At 32.6% G+C, this 20253-nt stretch overlaps 1 protein-coding gene across 1 annotated transcript in view; it reads right to left on the bottom strand.

The window, feature by feature from the left end:
• Positions 1-12482: 12482 nt before the first annotated feature.
• Positions 12483-20253, bottom strand: part of LOC114334752 (serine/threonine-protein kinase PAK mbt) — a 52272-nt gene continuing 44501 nt past the window's right edge. The window contains exons 5-6 of the mRNA XM_028284846.2: positions 16914-17141; positions 12483-13869 (exon numbers count right to left, since the gene is read on the bottom strand). Coding sequence (XP_028140647.1) covers positions 13705-13869; positions 16914-17141 — 393 coding nt within the window. The 3' untranslated portion in view covers positions 12483-13704. The remainder of the gene's footprint in view (positions 13870-16913; positions 17142-20253) is intronic.

Raw genomic sequence — 20253 nt, forward strand, 5'->3', positions numbered from 1 at the left:
CCGTGGCCCGTGACGTCGGAACAATAGAAGGACGTTCAAGAGCCTCCTAAGATATCTGAATTTTATAGCATTTTCAAAGCGTCGTAATTAGCGTACGGGTTAAAAATATTTGTTTTTTTTTTCGCATGCAAGCGTTTTAAGATCATGTTACCTTATGATTTTTAATATCATTTTAATCTTTAAAAATTTATGCAAGTTCCCTATTACTGATATTTTCTTAGAAACTGATTAATCAATATTAAAGTTTTCTTTAAGCAGACAGTGGATATGTAAGCACGTTCTCCGAGACATTTTATACAAATTTATTGCTTTTGCATCAGTTTATTGGAAATTAAAAAGAATCTCTACAAGAATTGAATTATTGGAATTCTCAACAAGAAAAAATTTGGAAAAAAAGACGTGAAAATTTATTCAAAAATATTGTATTGCAATGCAAACAACTTGTGATTTAAGGTTCGAATTACTCAAACAACCTTATTCACCTAGTATAACTAGTTAACCTAGTATAAATAATCCCGGACAAAAAATACACACGAATTATTCCTAGACCAAAAAACCCTCAGACAAAAAATCCCCACAAAAAATTCCGGTCAAATAATGCCCACGAATTTTTTGGACAAAATATCCCCACAAAAAGTTCAGGACAAAAAATCCCCAAGAAATATTTGCTGCCGAATAGTATTCAAATATTTGAATACTATTAATGAATATCTCAGTGCATGAGAGTACAGCAATCGTCATGAAACGCTTTTCGGCACGAAAAGAATGACTGCAATTAAGGTTAAGCATGAATTGTAATTCCAATATAACCTCGTTAGGATCAATTAAACACAACAAACAGTATTACAATTTTCCTACTGCAAAAGACACCTCTAAAGCTAATATCAGTTTTGAATTATGGTTAATAGTGGCCGTATTTAAATAAAGCTTATGAACAACCTTTGTTTCGCAGCCAAACATTTTCTTCTGTCGCTTTTATTCACAAGTAGACTGATGTAACAGAAAAGTTGCACTTACAAAATACATTATTTAGTTCCTTTCACATTAATTTAACTTTAACCAACATAATAAAGTTTATAAATTAGTTTCTCATTAAATTTTCACGAAAATATAATGTCAATAATCTTAGGCCTAAAGTTTTAATAATGTTAAGCTAATATGTGCTAATAGATGCTTACAATCTGTCAATAAATAAATAATATTTGTATGTCTAAGCTAAAAAAAAGAAGACACATTTAAAAAAAAAGTTGATTGAAAAGAACTACATATATTTCTTCTCAGGACTACAGATCTCTCGGATCCATAGACAAAATTCTTCTTCAAAACAGAAAGATGGTTTAAACAGAGACGGAAACAGTGGCATTTTAACTCATACATAATTATTAATAACAAATGAAGAAGAGCTAAAAAAAAGAAGTGTCTTTATAAAACTGTTAGAAGTCAGTTGCGACATGAGGAAAAACTTTCTTTCGAGGCACACACAGATCTCGTCTTGATTGAGAGGGGTACATTAACAGCACACAGAAACATAAGGAACATCCTACAACATCATAATGTGATACCATATGCTAGGTCTATTGGCAATAGTTTTCTGCTAATCCAAGTTAATCCGAGACCACACACGGCAATGATTATAACACAGTATCTTGAAGATGTTCATATTGCAAAATTGGACTGGCCTTCACAAAGTCCAGACCTTAATTCTATTGAGTATATATGGAGCCTTCTCAAAAGGCGTGTAAAACGTCGCATGCCTACTCCAACAACATGTGAAGAGGTCCGAATGCCTCTCATTGAGGAATGGATCACTTTTCCCCAAAGGGACATCCAAAACGTGATCAGTTCTATGCCAAATCGAATGATGAGTGTCATTCAGAACCTTGGTGGCAACACACATTATTAAGATGACTGATACTTGCCTTATCTTCACTCTTTAATTAAATTATTATTTTTATAACTGTAACTGTAATGGTACATCGAAATTTCCAATAAAATTATTATTTTCTCAAACGTTTCTTGTTTTTCATTTATTACTAATGATAATGTCGGGTTATGTGCTACAAGAGTAACTGAATCAATATATAATATGATTAATTTGATATAAATATGAAAAAAAAAAGGTAAAAAATTTACACACATTACAATACCTAATTAAGTGGCTAGTTTCAAATACTTGTACACTGGACGTTCATACTGATGATGGTCAGTTTTGACCGAAAACGTTTTGTGTATTGTAATTTTCCACTACCTTGTGAGTTTATGTATGTATGTATGTATGTATGTATGTTTATGATACAGAGTGAGTTTTATGTGTGGAAACACTCAATCTCGAAAACGGCTTGCACGATGTTTATAGATTTTGGTAGGTAGGGGTTTTCTAATGCGTTCGATATTATAGTGCTAATTACATTGTTGTCAGATCTTCTGTTTTTCTGCAAATCTAATGAACTTTCTTGTTTCAAATGGAACACCCTATATATTTTTAGCGTTTTGAAGCCCTTAAGAAAAACTGATTATTTTTCATGTTATATTCCCTATACCTAAATGCCATAATTTCGGAGTTATTGCTACATTTATTTTTAAAGGGCCTAGCCGGGTAAGATGGTGAAAAGTGCCCCCAGCTCGATTTAAATTCCATATAGGCCACTTTTTAGCACATATAGAGGAACTCACTTTCTGAAATTTTTAGCCCCCTAGGTGGTCACGTGACCCCCTAGAGCCTAATTAGGCTTTTTATGTTTTTATTTTTTATCTCAGGCGCATCAAGAGCTAGCCAAAAACTTTATTGAAAAAAGTTGTAAGTTCCAAAAAGATCTATATTATGAAATTTTTTTTTTATTTTTTGGCGGGAAATTCGAATTTTTAGAACAATTTTAAACTTTTAAATGACTCTGAAAAAAAAAACTAAAGACACTCGTTTTTACGAAAATTAATTATAAAGTGTATTTTTGCACAATCTTTCACCCTGAATTTTTTCAGATTTTTAAAATTGGTGAAACGTACCTTTAAAAATAAAAAACCGCATTTTTTCAGTTGTTTTTTCGTATTTTGATACAATTTTATACACGTTTTTCAAAAAAGGTAACACTGTCACTAGAATAGGTAAAAAACTGAAAAATAATTGGGGTTTGCTTAATAAAAATTTTTTGTAAAGCCATTTTCAAGATACAGGGCGTTGAAGAAAACAAAATTTTACACATTTTTTACGATTTTGCTGAAACTACTGGCAACATTGTAATAAAACTTGGCGAGATTTAAGAGCTAGTTATTGTGCATATTTTGACATACAATTGAGGATATGATATTCATCATTGGCGCGCATAGGGGTAATGGTCTGAACTTTTTAAAGAATAAAGATAGTACGCCACTGACATATTTCAAATTAACAATCGTTTTTGAATTTCTCGTTCAATTTGTGACAAAAAATGTACCTTCTTATTTTTTCATACGACGCGCCATTTTTATTCAAAAAATAAAAGATCTTAACCCTTACAAAATATTCGAACTTCTAGTAGTTTCTACAACATCTACATACATAATAAACTCGTACATCCATTATCAAAATTAATTCGAATACTTTGGAAGCGTTAAGATATTTTATTTTTTGCAGCAAAACGGCGCGTCGTATGAAAAAATGAGAAGATAGATTTTTTATTGCAAATTGAACGAGGAATTCAAAAATGATTGTTAATTTGAAATATGTCAGTGGCGTACTATCTTTTTTTCTTTGAAAAGTTCAGACCATTACCCCTATGCGCGCCAATGATGAATATTAAATCCTTAGTTGTATGTCAAAACATGCACAATATCTACCTCTTAAAACCCGCCAAGTTTTATTACAATGTTGCCAGTAGTTTCGGCAAAATCGTAAAAAATATGTAAAATTTTGTTTTCTTCAACGCCCTGTATCTTGAAAATGGATGGCGTTACAAAAAATTTTTATTAAGCAAACCCCAATTATTTTTCAGTTTTTTACCTATTCTAGTGACGGTGTTAAATTTTTTGAAAAATATGTATAAAATTGTATCAAAAAAACGAAAAAATGCGGTTTTTTATTTTTAAAGGTACGTTTCACCAATTTTAAACATCTGAAAAAATTCAGGGTGAAAGATTGTGCAAAAATACACATTATAATTAATTTTCGTAAAAACGAGTGTCTTAGTTTTTTTTCAGATTTATTTAAAAGTTTAAAATTGTTCTAAAAATTCGAATTTCCCGCCAAAAAAAAAATTTTCATATAGATCTTTTTGAAACTTACAACTTTTTTAAATAAAGTTTTTGGCTAGCTCTTAATGCGACTGAGATAAAAAATAAAAACATAAAAAGCCTAATTAGGCTCTAGGGGGTCACGTGACCACCTAGGGGGCTAACAATTTCAGAAAGTGAGTTCCTCTATATGTGCTAAAAAGTGGCCTATATGGAATTTAAATTGGGTTGGGGGCACTTTTCACCATCTTCCCCGGCTAGGCCCTTTTTTTTTTAATTTAAACAAATTATAAAAATGAATTTTCTCGGCCCAGGTGGATATTATTTTAGGTTCTTTGGATCATTGGGATCAAAAAAGGTCTTTTGTAATTTTTCTCTAAAGTTAATCGTTTTCGAGTAATCAACAATTTAAAACTGAATAAAATCGAATAATGACGATTTTTAAGGTTCTAAAACAAAAGTAAAAAATATAATTTTTGAAATTATAAAGTACCTAAATTCAAGCCCATCTCTTCTTCTAATGGCTTGCCATAAGATTTTTTGTCTCTTTTTATTCTAAAACATTGATTTTTAATTTTTAATGAAGTGCATATGAGAGGACGGGTGATCGGGCTGCATTAACATTTAAAATTACAATGGTTTAAAATGAAACAATCTTAAATACTTATCGGTATCTGATAAAATAAGGGTTGAGGTTGAATTTGGGTACTTCGCAGTTTCAAAAATAAAATTGTTTATTTGTGTTCTTGAACCTTGAAAATCGTCATTATTCGATTTTTTTCAGTTTTAAATTGTTTATAACTCGGAAACGATTAATTTTAGAGAAAAATTATAAAAGATCTTTTTTGTTCCCCATGATCCAAACAACCTAAAATAGTGTTTACCCGGGTAAAAACATTGATTTTTATAATTTGTTTAAATTTTTTTTTAAATAAATGTAGCAATAACTCCGAAATTATGGTATTTAGGTATAGGGAATATAACATGAAAAATTATCAGTGTTTCTTAGGGACTTCAAAACACAAAAAATATACAGGGTGTTCCATTTGAAATAAGAAAGTTCATTAGATTTCCAGAAAAACGGAAAATATGACAACAATGTAATTAGCACTATAATATCGGCCGCATTAGAAAACCCATACCTACCAAAATCTATAAAAATCGTGTAAGCCGTTTTTGAGATAATTGAGTGTTTCCATACATAAAACTCACTCTGTATATTGAAGAATTTTTAATAAATTCATATACCTACATACAACAGAAATGTTTACTTCATTCAACGTTGTCTTATCGAAGGTAGACAGCCAACTACAGGGCGTACAGGGTTTACCTTTTTTAAAGTAAAAAAAAAATTCTTAAATTTTATGGGTGGCCCGTTTTTTCTGACGCGCAGTGTACATTCTAGAACCTTCTAGAATGTTCTCGAATAGTTTTTATATTCAGTAAAATTTAGTTCCACGATTAGCGTGTAAATATATTTTAGGAATCGATTGTATAGTGATGATCACACTAATAACCGGCAAAATAACGCAAAAGATGGAAAACATAATACATTGCAAAACAAAAAGAGATGAAACTAGTGGAAGTGGAAATGATCGTTATAAACGTCTAAAATAACATTAGATTACATAGTTTCCCATCTTTAGACGTATCAGAGGAGTATGACAAATGTTACTGTGACAGTAGAGTTTTATAAAATACTCCTGTCATAGACGTCTAAAGGTGGGAAACTATGTAATGTCATGTTAATTTATACGTTTATAACGATCATTTCCACCTCCACTAGTTTCATCTCTTTTTGTTTCGCAATGTATTATGTTTTCCATCTTTTGCGTTATTCTGCCGGTTATTAGCGCACTCATCACTGTATAACATAAATAAAAGTTTTAATTGTGTATAAAGGCAAAATTAATTATTTTTGTAAAATTGATATCTCAATATGATTTAAGTTTGCCAAAGCAAAAATTTGCATTTTTTAGCACATACCGTCTTAACCACTAGCATCTACTAAGACTGTGTGTACCGATTCTAAAGGCACAATTTTGGACGGCTACGAATAAATACGCTTTTTAATACTGGAATTCGCCGATATCTACAGATATAGAGAAGCTCTGAGTACATTTAAACTATCACTAAGCTAATACAAGTTACAATCAAGAGAACTACCAGATCTTTTTAATTATACAACTAGTTTTCTTCTACTCTTCGAAAACACAAGATTATACGTTAACTTATAAATATTTTTAAAATCTAGAATACAATACATCTGATTCTAACTGCGAACATTAATAGACCAGGACTAATCTGTAAAAAAACGTGGATTTTTGGATGTGAGAGGTGGCATTCGGATTTTTGCAGATAAAGTTAGGTGACCCCTTCAGTAATAATAATTGACTTATGCTCCTTCTCAAATACGCCCGGAACATTAATAAAAAGATTAAAATATTTAAAAATTTCGAAAAACATCGATTTTTTCTGCTTTCTTTGCTTATAACTTTAAAACGGTTCGTTTTCGAACAAAGTCGTGGAGAAATAAAATAAAGATAATTGAATTATGTATGATATATGACTGGTCAAAAAAGGTATTACCTTTTCTGCAATATAGCAATAAATACAAAATAAGGGGGCAAAATACGCTTGTTGTTATTCAATGTTTGTTAACCACTTTGGTGGCACTTAGAACTTTGGTAATTCGCTTAGAAAATTCTTATAACTTACTTAAATGGTCTACCAAATTTCATTAAAATTGACCTAATAGATTTTGCATAATAAATTTGCAATGTAAATGTCATTAAAAAAGTTTAAATTTTTTAAAATCTTTCTGAACAAAAAGTAGACCATTTAGACGTCGGCTAATTTTTTTACATATAAAGAGGTGCTCTACCTATCTAACACACTTTACAGAATTAAAATCGGATTATTTAAGGGGCCTCAGCAATGTTTTCAAATTATAAACAATTTTTTGGCTTATAAACAAATAGCTTTGTTTAATAATAAAAAAATTAATTTTTAGCAATGCAAATAATTAAAACCGGTATAATTTGACTTAAACTTTCAAATGCTGTCAGCAGAAATGCTATTTTATTTTTTTAATCAAAAAAAGTTATTCTCGTTCAAAAATTGCAATTTTTCGATTATTTGTGTGTTCCACCGCGTTTATCTGGAAACCTATGCATCCTACGAAAAAACTTGTAAGAATATTTTTTTCTTAGAATTACCCAAGAAATCAAAAAAATGTTTTATTTTGCGAAAAATCGATGTTATGTAATTCCTCAAGTTCTTTGTTTATAACAATCTTATCGACATCCCGATCAACTGTTACCCAAAAAATTCGTGTTCTACGGGTCAAAATACATAAAAAAAAAACTTGTGTAAGTCCATCTAAATAAAAGAGTCCGTAGCACCCCCTCTATAATTAAAAATCATCATTTTCAAATTTTTAATTATTGTTTAATAACATAGATGTCGCTAAGAAGATTGTTTCCGTCCGCATCTTGTCATCTTTGCATATTGTCAGCAACAGCTGTTGATTGTAAAATGGTAGCCATTTTTAAAACACATTAAATGTGATTATTTTATATATTTAAGGGTTCTTACCCTGGCCAGTGGTTTGATCCCTGGGTTAATTTTAAAATTAAAATGTGTTTGTTCAAAGTTTTCTCTTCATTTGAGGTATATACAATTATAAGACGTAAGTTTCACCTTTGTAATTTTTTATGAATAAGATTCTTCAACTTAGTCTTTATATAGGATAGCTCTGATGATGGCATTAAAAATGCTGAAAGTACTTGGCTGATTTTTAATAAATTTATTTACATACTATCAGTTTTTGAAAACATACACCAGTTCCCGTTTTGATTTATATAGAAGTGTGTACAAGTCAAACAGTCTGTTTCTATTACGAACATTTTGTCTTGTAAGGGACTGTGATGGGAGGAGTATTTGGTTTTCGTGTATTAGTGCAAGAGGTATGTTTGCAAATTCCACTGTAGGTGGAAAGTTGCAGTAACTAAAGGTTGAGACAAATTGACTGCTGTCAGAATTGGAGCAGAAACTAAAACATTTTGTGTAGGCGGAGCTTAACACCAACATATTGGACCCTTGCACTATTTGTGGGAGAGGAATGCTAAGAAGCACGGGCGATGCAGATATATTATTTTTACTACAAAAGCGATATTACGTAGGTCAAAATTTTTGACGTAAGAGAACTGTCAAAACATTAGAATGTGACTTTTCATTATTGCCATGTTTATTATAAACATGGCAACTGTTATAAACTGTTTCAGTAATGGCAGCTTGTTCTGGGATATTTTTGACTGTATCACATTCTTTAAGAGAGGCTGGCCTGTTATATCTTGGGTACTAATGTTATTGGAAGTGATTTCATAAGTCGGCTGTTGAAGGTCTTGCGTCTGAGCTTGAAGAATTGCAGTACTAAACAAAGTACTCATAGTTATCTGTTTCATGTGTTTGAATTGACTGAGGAAGGAGCCATTGTTAACAAGTGTATTTTAATTTGTTTTTGTCCATTTATATTTAAATCAGTACTTTTAACAATTTGTTTACTGGAGGTGTCCTCTTTTAATTTTGTTTTTCTCAAGGTTCACAAGAAAAATATCTTTGTACCAAACAAACCAGTAAACGAAGAAGACAAAACCTTCGTACAGATTCGAATTTATTTCTTAAACTTTGTGTTTTCGAAAAAGTAGAAGAAAATCCGGAATGAATAAGCATAATACTTTAGTTTCTCACCACTAAACGATAAATTTCGTAAGTACATTTACTTAAGTATTACAAATGTGTACTTGAGATCAGTTTTACACAGAACAGGATGAAATGTAAAATAAAATATTAGAGAAATACAGTTTTGAAAAATAGACAATAAATACTATATAAATATGTTTTCATGCACTTCTAAACGATATGTGGTATTATATTGTTGAATGACTATTTAGGTTTACTTTAAAGATGCCAGAATTTTAAGTTTAGTCAATTGTTTATATGGGCAATTTTTTATTTCGATAACTTTGAAATAAAAAACTGAATAATGATAGAATCGAAAAATAAAATAGATATTCAGTGACAAAAATAAAAATAAGTGTCCAAATAAATTGAACTGAAAATAATTGAAATTTTGTACCATAATCTGTTACAAAAAATCATTATACATTTACTCGAATAATCATAGTCATTCATTTAATGCCAATCCATACAGGATTTGAAATATTAACTGTAGGAAGGTTCAACAAATCAACAACAATACAATTAACTTAACTATACTTCCTGTCCCAAATTTAATCACATATTAGTTACAAGTTCAGACCTGGATGCAGAAGAATTTGGATCTAATGGTTTTTATATTATAGTACATATTTCAAAGTAGTTGATTATTTTTTTCGGATATAAAGAAGAAAGCATGTAACATTAGCATCCCCAGCTCGAACCGATGGCTTCTACCTCTATTCAATACGCGGTGGAGATGGATCACCGGCAACGATATAAAACAACGTTCGCCACAACAGCGAAGAGAGTTGGCAATTACTCCATTCAAAAATTGATCTGGCAATAACTCCATTGGCCAAAGGGTGTAGACTGGAGACCAACAACATCTGTGAAAGGAATTATTAGCGGTTCCCAAGCTCTTAAAGGGTTGATTTAGGGCCAAACCGTCCTACCGCGACGACCAAGTATTGATTACTCGGCTTCCCGTTCCATAACGGATCGAGTATTGATTGATCCCTCCCACCTCTACTGCTATACCAGCACCGATCATTCTTTCTCCTTGATGTGTGCGTATACTAACTGACGTATCGTATTGTCACTTCAATTAACTGTGTTTATTGTTCGCAGGTATCCAACGGTGGATCGTAGCGTCTTACTTTACTTTTTCGTGCCTGGATCCGACTACAGTTTTTCTGCACAGTATCGGGCTACGTCTACACCCTTTGTATTTGAGAGCCATAAATAATTGAGGGTGCACTGACTGTGATGGGCAAAGTCTGCATACTTTCAGGTGCTCCACCATCTAGTCCTGTCGCCAGGGGGGGTACAACGGCCTCGTTAATTCAGATGGACTTACCCAAGTTTTTTTTATGTATTTTGACCCGTAGAAAACGAATTTTTTGGGTAACAGTTGATCCGGATGTCGATAAGATTGTTATAGACCAAGAACTTGAGGAATCAAATAACAGCGATTTTTGGCAAAACAAAACAATATTTTGTATTTTTTGGGTCATTTTAAGCAAAAAATATTTCTACAAGTTTTTTAGTAGGATGCAGAGTTTTCGAGATAAACGCGGTTGAACTTTCAAAAAATCGAAAAACTGCAATTTTTAAACCCGAATAACTTTTGATTAAAAAATAAAATAGCAATTCTGCTAAGCGCCTTTGAAAGTTCAAGTCAAATTATGTCGGTTTTGATTATTTGCATTGCTAAAAATTTATTGTGTTATTGTTAAACAAAGCTACAAACAACTAGTGCGTGAGTGATGTTTCTATGATTTCTCATTTAAAATCGAACGAGTAGGTAGAATAGGTACTAGTGCAATCAAGACTATTTCTACGTTACATGCGTTAAAACGCATGTAAAAGCACGGGAAACCCTACGTGTTTATAGCTTTGTTAAACAATAAAAAAATAAATTTTTACCAATGCAAATAATCAAAACCGATATAATTTGACTTAAACTTTCAAATGCGGTAAGCAGACTTGCTATTTTATTTTTTAATCAAAAGTTATTCGGGTTCAAAAATTGCAGTTTTTCGATTTTTTTAAAGTTCAACCGCGTTTATCTCGAAAACTGTGCATCCTACGAAAAAACTTGTAGAAATATTTTTTACTTAAAATGGCCCAAAAAATACAAAATATTGTTTTGTTTTGCCAAAAATCGCTGTTATTAGATTCCTCAAGTTCTTGGTCTATAACAATCTTATCGACATCCGGATCAACTGTTACCCAAAAAATTCGTGTTCTACGGGTCAAAATACATAAGAAAACCTTGAGTAAGTCCATCTGAATTAACGAGGCCGTTGTACCCCCCCTGGCGACAGGACTAATCTGAATTTTCCCACATTTACAAAGTGCGTCGTTATCTGTCTTGATACCCCATTTAATGAGGTTCTGTTTTACAGGGGCAACATCGGTACGTATGAGGTTAAGTTTCCGTCAGGCTCTCCAGTCCAGGTTCATTCCATTAGGTCGCTCTGGATGTAGGGGGAACAGTTCGGGTGGTTTGACGCTGACATTTCTCATAAACCTTTTCCTTCAATTAAGTCGCCTGGTTCCTGGCGGTTATTCAAACCCGTATAATTGGTGCCTTTTAATCGAAAGTCTGCCTGAACTTCTCCACATATTGTGAGGAGCAATCTACGGTCGTCTGGTGATGCGAATCCAGCTGCCCGGTACAGTAGGGGAGAGGGGTAGGCCTCATACAACCGGTAGTTATTCTATGTACATGTTTCGTTTAACGCCGTGGTGACTTGTTGGGTGTGTCTAGATCTACCCCAGACGGGACAAGCATATTGTTCTGTTGAGAAACATAAGGCCTTAGCTGTTAACTTTAAGACCTGGGGGTTCGCACCCCACTTGATCCCTACAAGTTTCCGGAGAAGGTTGTTTCTCGTAGAAACCTTTTGTCTTGTTCTCTGACAATGGAATTTATAGGTTAGTGACCGGTCTAGTATCACTCCAAGATATTTGGGCCTATCAGTATGTTCCAAGCGTTGTCCCTCCCAAGATACATTCAGTTTTACATGCCCCAAATGGTTGTTTAGATGGAATGCACATACTTGGGCTTTAGTAGGGTTTGGCTTTAATGAGTTTTGTTTGTAGTATCGTCGTGAATATTAGTGTAGGATCGTAGCGTCGCTTAGATTAAATGTTACTTTTTATTATACTACGGAGAAGATAATTTTATTTTTATTAATGATTTGTTTTTGTTTTGAAAAAGTAAATACAAAATGATCAGTGATGATGAATTCGATTCAAAAGATCCACAACAAAACACGACCAACAGACGTTTTATAAATTTCTTCCGGGATAAAAATACAAGTTTTATATACTATGAAAATTGATAACTTCTAATATGAAAAGGAAGGTTAAAGAAATATATATTTTCCGTCTCTATGCGGCCTGATTCCTAAATAAACTGTAAAATACATATATATTTTGTCAAATACCCTCATACAGTCAACATTTTCTAAAAGAAAATTTACAATTACAATACAATATTTGATGAAAAAATATATAAAATTCGATAATAATAAAAAATAACTTAATCATTTATATATAACCTATATAAAACATACTCAATGTTACAATTAATCGAAAAAAATATTTGGTATAACTACAAATAATAATTAATATTTACCCTTAACTAGTATCAACATATATGCATTTTCGTACAGGGTTGAAGACAGTCAAAATAAATTCACAGTTTAAAATCTCATCAACGGGGTTAGATTGCACGATTGTGAGTAAAGACTTCTTAAAGACTATTATTAATCGTTGTATTTTTCTGAATTTAGTTATATATTTTTTGGTTTATTTGAAAAAAAAAAGGTTAAAAATACGAGGGCGTGTGAATAAGTCCGTGACTGTTTGAATTTTCCGCCTCTTAACTGAAATGACAACACTGCTCATGTCAACAGACAACTGTCACATCACTCCTTGACTTCAGTATAAATTTGAACCTTAGAATATAAAATAAACAGGAAGGAGTCTGTCTGAAAGAGATTTGACTCCAACGACGAAATCATCTCACAAAAAAATGTGTATTCGCGGTGTGCAAGTACTTGGAGGCGATACGAGAAACGATCGTGCGAGAATAGCGGAGAAATATTGCAACTTTGACGTATATTTCAACCTACTGTCATTGAAGAAGAAAAATTATATATTGCTCCACAATATTGATATGATATGCAATTATTATATAAAGTAAATTCAATTAATTGTATTTTGCTTGCAGTACTGCATTTTAATAACTAATTTTATTTACTACATACAATTGTTTACATTTTAATAACATAACCTGAATCTTATTTTTTCTGCTTATTATTTTTTTGGACTATGGCCTTGACAATTATTCAGTAACCAGGAATAATATAATTGGCCAATGTAATTAAAAGTTCGAATAATGTTGCTGAGCGTAGAAACCAGGTGTCGCTTTGCCGAACTTGCACGGTCCCAATAGAACTCAAAGGCAGGCTATGTAAAAAAAATAATTTTTTATATAAAAACCTATGTTTCATTCAAAAAGTCACGGAATTATTGACATTCCCTCGTATTTTCAAAGGCCTGAGACAAGTTATCAATCAGAAGAAAAAGCACAGGTCAACAAAAAAATGAATGCAATACTTTAACAGAATAAGCAGCAACGTAGCTTATTCTGTTGGAGCAAATACATGCAATATGTCCTAAGGAGAAATGTTCTGCTTGATCAAAGTCATATAGTAAATAATATCATTTTTACAGTTTATTTTGACTGCTTACCCAATTACCTTAAGTATAACTCGTATTTTTGACGCCGCGCATCAAGGGAACAAGCAAGGCTGGAGGTCCGGCTTGCCGTAAGAAGGGATGCGCCAATAGCTCTTGCGCAGTTGCTCGTTGAGCGGGATCTCTGACCAACATCCTGTCCAAGAATGACTGCAATCTTGGCGACACCTATTAAATAATAGTGAAAATAGCATCAAAAGATTATAACTTGAAAGAGAAAACCCCTTCTATTTAATTCTTGTCTTTGTACCAGTTGCGCTATGTCACATAAGGACATATAGCAATGTTAAATATCCAAATTTAAAGTATACCTAAATCAAAAGTGGTAGATACACAGAATACAGTTAGAGCCCGATCAGAGAACACAAAATTTTACGAAAACCTCCAAAAAAATGAAGGAAGGATGAAAATTTGGTAAAAGGTAGTTGAAATTGTCTATTAGGTCTGGATCCCGCGTATGAAAAAAAAGTTAATTAATAGCAAGCTGAAAATTTGTTAATAGCTTAAGGGTGTCTAGTCAGATAAACTTTGATATATGGGAATACTGGAACAGGGGCAGTTTTAATTGTGGAACAGGTTAAAAATTTGGAACGGTCAGACCACGAAAACGGCACATTTTAAACTCTCCGAACAGGAATTAAACTCTCATGCAAAAATCAAACTGCTATTTATCACCTGTCATAATTCCTGTCATTTGACATATTCTACATGTTCCGCTCATTAAAACGCCCATTTGGTGATAAATAGCAGTCTGATTTTTGCATGAGAGTTTAATCTCTGTTGGGAGAGTTTAAGTCTGTTCTGTCGGACAAAATACATGTGCCGTTTTCATGGTCTGACCGTTCCAAATTTTTAACCTGTTCCACAATTAAAACTTCCTCTGTTCCAGTGTTCCCATATATCAAAGTTTGTCCGACTAGACACTCTTAAGCTATTACCAAATTTTCAGCTTGCTATTAATCAACTTTTTTTTCATACGCGGGACCCAGACCCATATTATTATATAAGAAAAAGTTTACAATTCTAAATCCTCTCCATTTTACAAAAACTGGGAAATACGGGGTGAAAAATATTTTCTCAGGAGTGAAAAAATATACGTCAATATAAGTCAATACTTCGATTTATTTGTGAGTGAATATGTTCATTTTTAACAAAAAAAAACATGTTTTTGGACGGTTTTTCGCAGATAACTCAAAAAGTAAGTATTATAGCGAAACAATATTCTGAGTAAAAATATAGCTTATAAAAATTGAAAAAATGGTGTACGCGTGAGGTCTGCAGACCCAGTACAAGCAGAGTTGTAGCTAATGAAAAGTAGGTTCTTCTTTGTCAGATTCCAAAGCGAATATTTCAATGTGAAATAACCAAAAAACAGAGCATTTTTCGGGGAAAATTCGTTATAACTTTTTTAAAGTGTTTAAGAAAAGGTTTATTTTTGTTTTTTAAAAAAACGTCTAACAATAAAAATAAGTGAGTTACGCTTAAAATATTGTTGGTCTCTTTTATTTTTTGGTACAAAAATCGCGAAAATCATCCCCTAATTAGCTTCCCAAATAAAATTAATCGTTACCGCTTCACAATCGTTAGTTTACTTTTCTATTGTTTATATTATCTATACGTTTCATTGGTTCAAAGTGCTCACTTTAAAAAAAATTGGGTTTAAATAAAAATTTTTTTTAATTTGAAAAAAAAATGGAATTGTTCATGGAATTAACTTTAAAATTATTAGTAATACCAAAAATCTTAAAGAGTAATAAAATGTACGTTTTGCTTTTCTGAATATTTTTGCTGTTTTGTTTTCTTGTTAGACAAAAATTGGTTATGCTATGGCTGTTCAAAATTTGCCTAAACTCGTGATTAGTTACTCGTTCAAGCCGTTTTAACTACAGCTTTTTCAAAAATAAGCACTTTGAACCGATGAAACTTATAGATCATATAAATAATACATAAGTAAAGTAACTTGTGTTCGCGATTTTTTTACCAAAAAATAAAAGAAACCACTATTTTGAGCGCAACTCACTTACTTTTAATGTTACAAGTTTTTTTTAAAAACAAAAATAAACCTTTTTTTAAACACTTTAAAAAAGTTGAAATGAATTTTCCCCGAAAAGTGCTTCGTTTTTGGGTTATTTCACAGTGAAATATTCGATTTGGAATTTTATGAAGAAGAACCTACTTTTCATTAGCTACAACTCTGTTTCTGCTGGGTCTACATACCTCAAGCATACACCATTTTTTTCAATTTTTTATAAGCTATACTTTTGCTAAGAATATTTTTTTCGCTGAAATACTTACTTTTTGAGTTATCTCCGAAAAACCGTCCAAAAACATGTTTTTTTTTTCTGTTAAAAATGAACATATTCACTTACAAATATGTATCTCGAAAAGTATTGACTTAAGGAAAAAACTCTACAGAACAAAAGTTGCTTAGAATTAGTCATTTTATCCAATTCCGGACTTATTTTGAATGTATATTTTTCACCTTCGAGAGGGGGGTTTTCCTCTCCATTTTTGTAAAATGGAGGGGATGTAGAATTGTAAACTTTTTCTTATATAATAATAGACAATTTCAATTACCTATTCCCAAATTTTCATTCTTTCTTTATTTTTTTTGGAGTCAGATTGTTCTTTGATCGGGCTATTAAGTTCAACTCAATTAGTTGGCATCGCTGACACAGTTAAAGTAGTAATGACCCTACCTCCTTTTCTTTCCTTTGGGAAAAGTGAACATAAAAATTAAGTTGGGGCGAATGTAGCGGAGTCCAGCGCTAAAAGTTTTTTTTAATATTTCAGAACTTCTGATAGAAAAAAATGGGATTCATATTAATAATCTTTCATTTTGCGCTTAAATTTTTTTTTAAAAATACTCATTAGTTTTATTAGGATTCGAAAAAAATGAATGCATTTAAAAAACATTTGACCGAAATTTTCCGCAAGTATTATACATTTTTGTAACCAGCATTTCAAAAGCTTTTAAATGAGGTGTCACATGATGTACTTTCCCATAAAAAAAAAACAAAGTTATGACTGTCACCTAAAGAGGCATCATGTAAAGTTCGAAACATTGATTATATATCGAATATAGTATGATTATTTTAACAATCAATCTGTCCGAGCATTTTGCTTATGTGCTAAAAAAATAAGTTAATATGAGAGGGGGGTGGGGTAACACTTATTCCAGTGCACTGTATAAACAGTTCTAAATATATTACCTTGTGAGCATTTTTAAGTTTCGGTGGAGGCATCTCCCTTATCCTCCTCATTGCCTGTAATGGAGGTTCGTTAAATAAGGGCGGTTCTCCGTCTACCATTTCAATGACCATAATACCTAGAGACCAAATATCGACTTCAGGTCCATATGGTAATCTGGAAATCACTTCTGGAGACATCCAGTACGGGGTTCCTACCAGTGATTTTCGTTTCGGAAGCTCTTGAGAAACCTAAAAGAACGGGATAAAAAAAAATATTAAAATATTAGTTCTTTTAGTAGTAGAGCATTTTTTAGAAAAAGCGAGTATTTCTATATTAGAACCCGCCGTCAATTCGAAAAGGGCATCATAAGGCATACTTTTTTAAATATGTATCACTTTTTCGTGCCATTTTCTTTCTTAAAGCGTTTTAAATAATTTGGCATGCATTTGGACCGACGCGCGACGCGACGCCTGACTTGGAAGAAGCATATATTCACCAAAAGAAAACAGCTATCTCTTAAATTTTGCAAAATGTATTGACTCATTGTCGCAAATCTAAATTATCATTGGACAACAAATTACTGTTGTATAAGGCCATTCTCAAACCTGTGTGGACCTATGGTATACAACTTTGGGAAACCACCAGTAACTCCAACATTGACATCCTTCAAAGATTTCAAAACAAAATGTTGCGAGCCATCGTTGATGCACCATTCTACATCCCCAATAGGGTCCTTCAGTCATTCTACACGACGTCAAGCTGGAATCAATCAAGGAAGTCATCTACCAATTTAGTGTTCGTTACAATGAAAGAGTGTCAGTGCACCCTAACGTGTTGGCCAATCATCTAAATGTGTCCGATGACAACGAAGTGCATAGACTTACACGCTTGCTGTCTGCCGACTGCCTACAGGACTCAGATAAGTTTTAAGTTCTAAGGAAATTAAACACTAATAAGTACTCTCAGTCAAAAACATTAAATTTAAATTTCGTTAGTTTTTAAAGGAGATCACTCACTGGATGGATACTCTAAATCAGGGGTTCCCAAACTGGGGGGCGTGAGAACATATCAGGGGGGGGGCGCGAGGCAAGTTGAACATTAAATTAAATTTGGTTAGTTTTCTAAAATTCAAAATTACCCGCTTGTTAAACTGTGTCTGGTAATGCAGAGTAAGCAAAAGTTATCTCAAATACCTCTTTTTGACAACACTGTGAAACGCCACATTGATGATATAACCGAATACATACAAAACCAGGTAATTGATGCAGTAAAATAATCGCCATTTTTTACTATTCAGCTAGACGAGAGTACTGACATAGCAGAATGTTATCAGTTAATTTTTTATGTTCGGTATATTCAAAACGAAAGAATGAAAGACGAGCTACTCTTTTCTACAGAGTTTTAGTGGAGACCACGACAAAAGCTATTAATATTATGAAAGCAGTGTGCGAGTTTTTTGACAAACATGAACTTTCTTGGCAAAAACTGATCAGTTTATGTACAGATGGCGCACCTTCAATGCTTGGTTTTCACTCAGGCTATTTGGAATTAGTAATAGAGAAAAATGCTGATGTGATTGGGATACATTGTTTTATACATTGACAAGCTTTGGCAGCAAAAACCCTTCCAAATGAACTTATCGCTGTCTTAAAGTTGTGTATTAAAGTAGTAAAGTACATAAAAAAAACAGTGCGTTGAATACTCGACTGTTTAAAGCTCTTTGTGAAGATTTAGAAAGTGATCACAAAACACTGCTACTTCATACAGAAGTACGATGGCTCTTAAAAGGAAACATGTTGGCAAGATTATTTGGCCTTTGAGATGAAGTAATCACCTTGGAACATGAAAAGCAAACTGAGCTAAACATGGCCTTCAAAAAACATTGTATTCAAGTAATATTGGCTTATTTGTCAGACATCTTTGACTCGATGAACAGCCTTAACCTAAAACTGCAGGGTGGAGGCTCAAATATAGTAGTTACCTACTCATTGTGATGGAGGCTTAGTTACTCAACTTTGTAGGCGTAAAATATCAGCAAACCCCTGAAATTATTCAAATTTCTTTAAAGTAGAGCCAATGTAATGAGCCAAAGTAAATGGAAAGAAACTAAACCATCTAAGATATGCAGACGATGTAGTAGTCATAGCATCAAGTTTTGAAGAACTACAAACCATGCTAACCGAACTAGCAAATGAATCCGAACAAACGACACCACAATAGAAGCGGTTAATGATTATATATTAGGACAGATGATAAAAATAAATAAGGAAAACCAAACAGCGGAGGTAAAAAGAAGGGTCAGATTGGCCTGGACAGGATTTGGAAAATTCAAATGGGTCCTAAAGAATAAAAAAAATACAACAATACTTAAAAACAAGAGTGTTTGAACAGTGCATGGTCAATGCCAAACATGGACCTTGACTAAGGCAAACATGGATAAAATAATGAAGACACAAAGAGCCATGGAGAGAGCAATGTTAGGAGTAAAATTGACAGACAAAAAGCAAAACAACTAGATCAGAAATAGAACAAAAGTCAAAGACGCAGGTCAACATATAGCCAGGCTAAAATGGAGCTTCACAGGTCATAACGCTAGACAAACGGACAATAGGTGGAATAGCACGATACAACAATGGAGACCATGGACAGGAAAGAGAGAAAGAGGACGACCCCAGATGAGATGGGGAGACGACATTAAAAAGATAGGAGGAACGCACTGGAAACAGAAAGCACTAAACAGAAGCGAATGGAGGAAACTGGGGGAAGCCTATGTTCAAAATTGGACGAATTAAAGGGCAAAAGAAGAAGAGCCAATCTCAGAAGAAACACGCTTCAGGGACATTTATGGAGGATCAAGTTTGAAAATCCAAATATCAAACCATTTGGAGAGCCTAATTTTACAGAATGTCAACTGATCCATTCCATGTCAACATAGACTCCCTGCCTGAATCACTTCAAGAATATGCTTTACAAATAAATCCAAATGATTTTTGCATGATTCCTCTGCCAAATACTTTAATGGACAAACCTTCATTTTGGTTAAAATATTTCAAAGTGTATCTTAGTGTATCACAGGAAGCTCTTCATTTATATTTGCCTTTTTCAAGTAACTATTTGTGCGATTTTCAACACTTGTGGCAATTACAACAAAGTATCGGAATAAACTTGATGTTGCTAGTGACTTGTGCCGTGCACTTACTAAAACTCAGCCACGAATAGGCATAGGTACTAGTAAATAAAATACAAGCACATCCATCTCACTAACCAACCTAATCTATTTTTCTTTTATTAATAATTTTTGTATTAATAAATTTGAATAAATAAATGTTTTGTTTTCAAGCTAATACTTATTTGTTTTTG

The sequence above is a fragment of the Diabrotica virgifera genome, chromosome 5 (assembly GCF_917563875.1).
Source record: "Diabrotica virgifera virgifera chromosome 5, PGI_DIABVI_V3a".
Taxonomy (NCBI): domain Eukaryota; kingdom Metazoa; phylum Arthropoda; class Insecta; order Coleoptera; family Chrysomelidae; genus Diabrotica; species Diabrotica virgifera.